The sequence below is a fragment of the Diabrotica virgifera genome, chromosome 6, assembly GCF_917563875.1.
Source record: "Diabrotica virgifera virgifera chromosome 6, PGI_DIABVI_V3a".
Lineage (NCBI taxonomy): Eukaryota > Metazoa > Arthropoda > Insecta > Coleoptera > Chrysomelidae > Diabrotica > Diabrotica virgifera.
Window position 1 is genome coordinate 230,376,174 of NC_065448.1, and position 3,505 is coordinate 230,379,678.

The following is a 3,505-nucleotide window of genomic DNA, read 5'->3' on the forward strand; positions in this document are numbered from 1 at the left end:
TTTCGGTGATTTTAAATGGCGGAGAAATTTGAATCAGTGCCACTTTCACATCAAACCATACAAAGAAGGATTGTTGCTATGGGTGAGCAAGTAGAAAAATCTATGCTTAGCCTGGTTAAGAAAAGTTCATATTTCTCACTTTGTTTGGATGAAAGCACTGATCAAACCGATGTTAGTCAGCTGTTAATATTTGTGCGCACTACTTTTGATGATTTTACCAGTAAAGAGGAGTTATTTGATATTTGTCCTCTTTATGGAACAACAAAAGGAAAATACATCTATGAGGCTGTGAAGAAAATAGTTGACAGAATTGGAGGCTTTGATAAATGTTCAGCCATAGCAACAGACGGGGCCCAATCAATGACAGGTAAAAAAATTGGATTAGTGGGTCTGCTTCGAGAGAATGGTGTCACTTGCCCAATAATTCATTGTATTATACATCAGGGAGCTTTATGTGGAAAATCATTCAAGGAAGATCAAGTTTTCCAAACCGTGATTAAGATTATAAATATGATTAGAGGTGGAAATCGATCTCTTTTACACAGGCAACTTAAGCAGTTTTTAGTGGAAACAGAGGCTGAGTATGGAGACTTGCTAATGTACAACCATGTAAGGTGGCTGAGTGCAGGAAAGTGCATGGAACGATTTTTTGCCATAAGAAAGGAAATCCCTGCATTCCTCAACAAATACGTTTTATCTGACACAACTGAACTGGAAGAGAAGTTTAAGGATCCAGAATTCTTAAGACAGTTAACTTTTATAACAGATCTGACTAGTCATCTTAACATGTTAAACTTGTGTCTTCAAGGAAGAAACCAGACGGTTTCAGATTTGATCGGAATGATAAACGGATTCCGGAATAAGCTGAACGTGTTTAAACGTGCTTTGGAAAAGAACAAACTGACACACTTCCTTAGCTGTCTGCAAATAGCAGAAGAATTCAACGGTGAGGAAAATATTGAGTTTTCATCCTGCATTTCACAAATTGAACAAGTTATTGATGAATTCAATACAAGATTTGAAGAAATTGAAAGTCTCAGAAGCAGTGTACTACTTTATAATAACCCTCTTGGAGCAACCATTGATGATCAACCACCCAACTTACAGCTTGAGTTATGTGATCTTCAAGCAGACATGTTCCTAATCACCAGACAAGAAAAGGGACCTAAATTTTTTAAACTACTGTCAAAGGAGAAATTCCCAAACCTGCGAGATTTTGGACTGAACATGACGTCAATGTTCGGAAGCACATATACATGTGAAAGTGCCTTTTCCTCCATGAAATACATAAAAAACAAAAACAGAAGCAACCTTACCGATTCTTCCTTACGTCATCTTATGAGACTGTCTACAACTGAAATGGAGGTGGACATTTCTTCATTGGTGGATGAAGCCGATCGACCACAGTCCTCACACTAATTGGATACATCTTTTTCGTTGCTTTTGCAATGTTTGTCTTGATTATTGGAAAGTGATCAATAAATTTTCCGTTTATAAAAAAATGTAGTTGTTGAGCAATAAAAGAAATAATACTCTTTTTTGTTTTAATTATTTTTATACCTCACTTTATTTTGTTATTACTTGTAACAAAATTATTATATGGCCCGCGACAACATCAAAGGTTTTAGTTTTGGCCCTTGAGGCATTGCAAGTTGGACACCCCTGCTCTAGCACTAGCATTCGGCTCGCTAGTGCATCGAATTCACGCCGTCCCACGCCGTATTGTATAAAATAGTGATAGAGGTAACAGAAAGTTAGTTGAAGCTGGACTACTGATCTGGCAATAACTCTACGGGCTCTATGGAGAACTGATCTGAAACTTCAACTAGTTCGACCTGGAGAAATGATCCGGCAAGGACCGGGCTTTAACGTACTGGGTTAAAGCCAAATCGTGTAGCGGTTCAGAATTAATGAATCGCTGGCGGCCCCGTTACTCCCCGAATCGTGAATTAAGCGGTTGCTCCCATCATCATCCTGATACCAACTGCCTGTCTTTTGTCGATGTCTGCATGAATGAACTAACATAGCGCCGTATTTTTCACGTCCAGTAAATATATTTATTTTTGTTTAGATAGCCGCCTGAGAACCTCATTCAAATCTGAGCGAAGAATTAAATATTATTTTGTTGTTTTCATTTTCTATAAATAAATAGAAAAAGACTGAATGAGTATTATACACTTCTATATAAATCAAAATGGCAACAGGTGTATCTTCTCAAAAACTGATAGTGTGTAAAAAATATTTATTAAAATCAGCTAAGTACTTTGGGCATAGCAAATGCTACCATCGGAGCTTCGTATAGGTATAGGTATAAGAACCTCATCATCATCAACCCGTACGCGTCCACTGCTGGACATAGGTCTCCCTCAGCTCTTTCCATCTTTCTCTGTTTTGTGCGGCTTGCATCCAGTTGCCGACAATACGTTTCAGATCGTCAGCCCATCTGGTTGGTGGTCGTCCTCTGCTCCGTAGTGCTTCTTCTCGTGGCCTCCACTAGACAATACGTTTTGTCCATCGGTTGTCTGACAATCTGGCGACGTGTCCTGCCCAATTCCACTTGAGCGACGCGATTCTTTCGACGGCGTCCGCTGTTTTTGTTCTACGACGTATTTCTTCGTTTGGGATTCGGTCCCTCAGGGAGACACCCAACATCTGGCGCTCCATAGCCCTTTGAGTTATGCGAATCTTGTTCACTACCTTTTTTGTGAGTATTAATGTTTCCGCTCCATAAGTGAGTACAGGCAATACACACTGGTCAAAGATTTTCCTTTTCAGGCATATGGGTAAGTCCGATTTAAATACGTAGCTCAGTTTACCAAACGTTGCCCAGGCTATTCCTATGCGACGTGGGAGCTCGCACGTCTGGTTATCTCTTCCCAATCGAATTTCATGTCCCAAGTACTTATAAGATGCAGTCTGCTCAATATTGATTCCATCAAGAACAATATTACAATTTAGCACCAGATTAGTCATTATTTGCGTCTTGTTGATGTTAATCTTTAGTCCGACCTCTAAGGAAGCGTGATATACATAACTTGTTCAACAATAATGTTGAATAAGAACCTCATAAAAGAGTAATTGTTGACAAACAACATAATATTATGTTGTTTGTCAACATTTAATTTTAATATTATTAATACTAAATTGATGCAGGGCTAGGACTTTGATCCAGGATGAAAACCCTTACAAATATTAAATATCACATCAATGTGCTTAGAGAAAATATGGCTACCACATTGTAACCTGATCAGCTGTTAGATTTCAGCAAATGGGGATTTTGATTTTATCTTCTTTGGTTGGGTTATAAGAATGTATTTTTATTTAAACTAAATCTGTGTTTCGCTGAGTCTGTTATCTAACAGAATCACCCGTCATACTGCTTAAAGTAGAGCACAGATGTCCCTTTAAGCTGATTATTCTAGAGTCTAGAGAAATAACCAAATCTTATATACCTACCTACTCTATTCGCTGATTTCACAACTGTCTAGTAAATTTAGTATGTAAT

The 3,505-nt window shown here is 38.3% G+C and overlaps 1 protein-coding gene across 1 annotated transcript; it reads left to right on the plus strand.

The window, feature by feature from the left end:
* The first annotated feature begins 786 nt into the window (after positions 1-786).
* Positions 787-1,419, plus strand: LOC126886318 (general transcription factor II-I repeat domain-containing protein 2A-like). Its single transcript, XM_050653192.1, has one exon. It carries the CDS (start codon positions 787-789, stop codon positions 1,417-1,419), a length of 633 nt encoding a protein of 210 aa, XP_050509149.1.
* Positions 1,420-3,505: the final 2,086 nt, after the last annotated feature.

Excerpts from the sequence above, each read along its gene's own strand:
- LOC126886318 (XM_050653192.1), top strand. The coding sequence starts at position 787 with ATGTTAAACTTGTGTCTTCAAGGAAGAAACCAGACGGTTTCAGATTTG.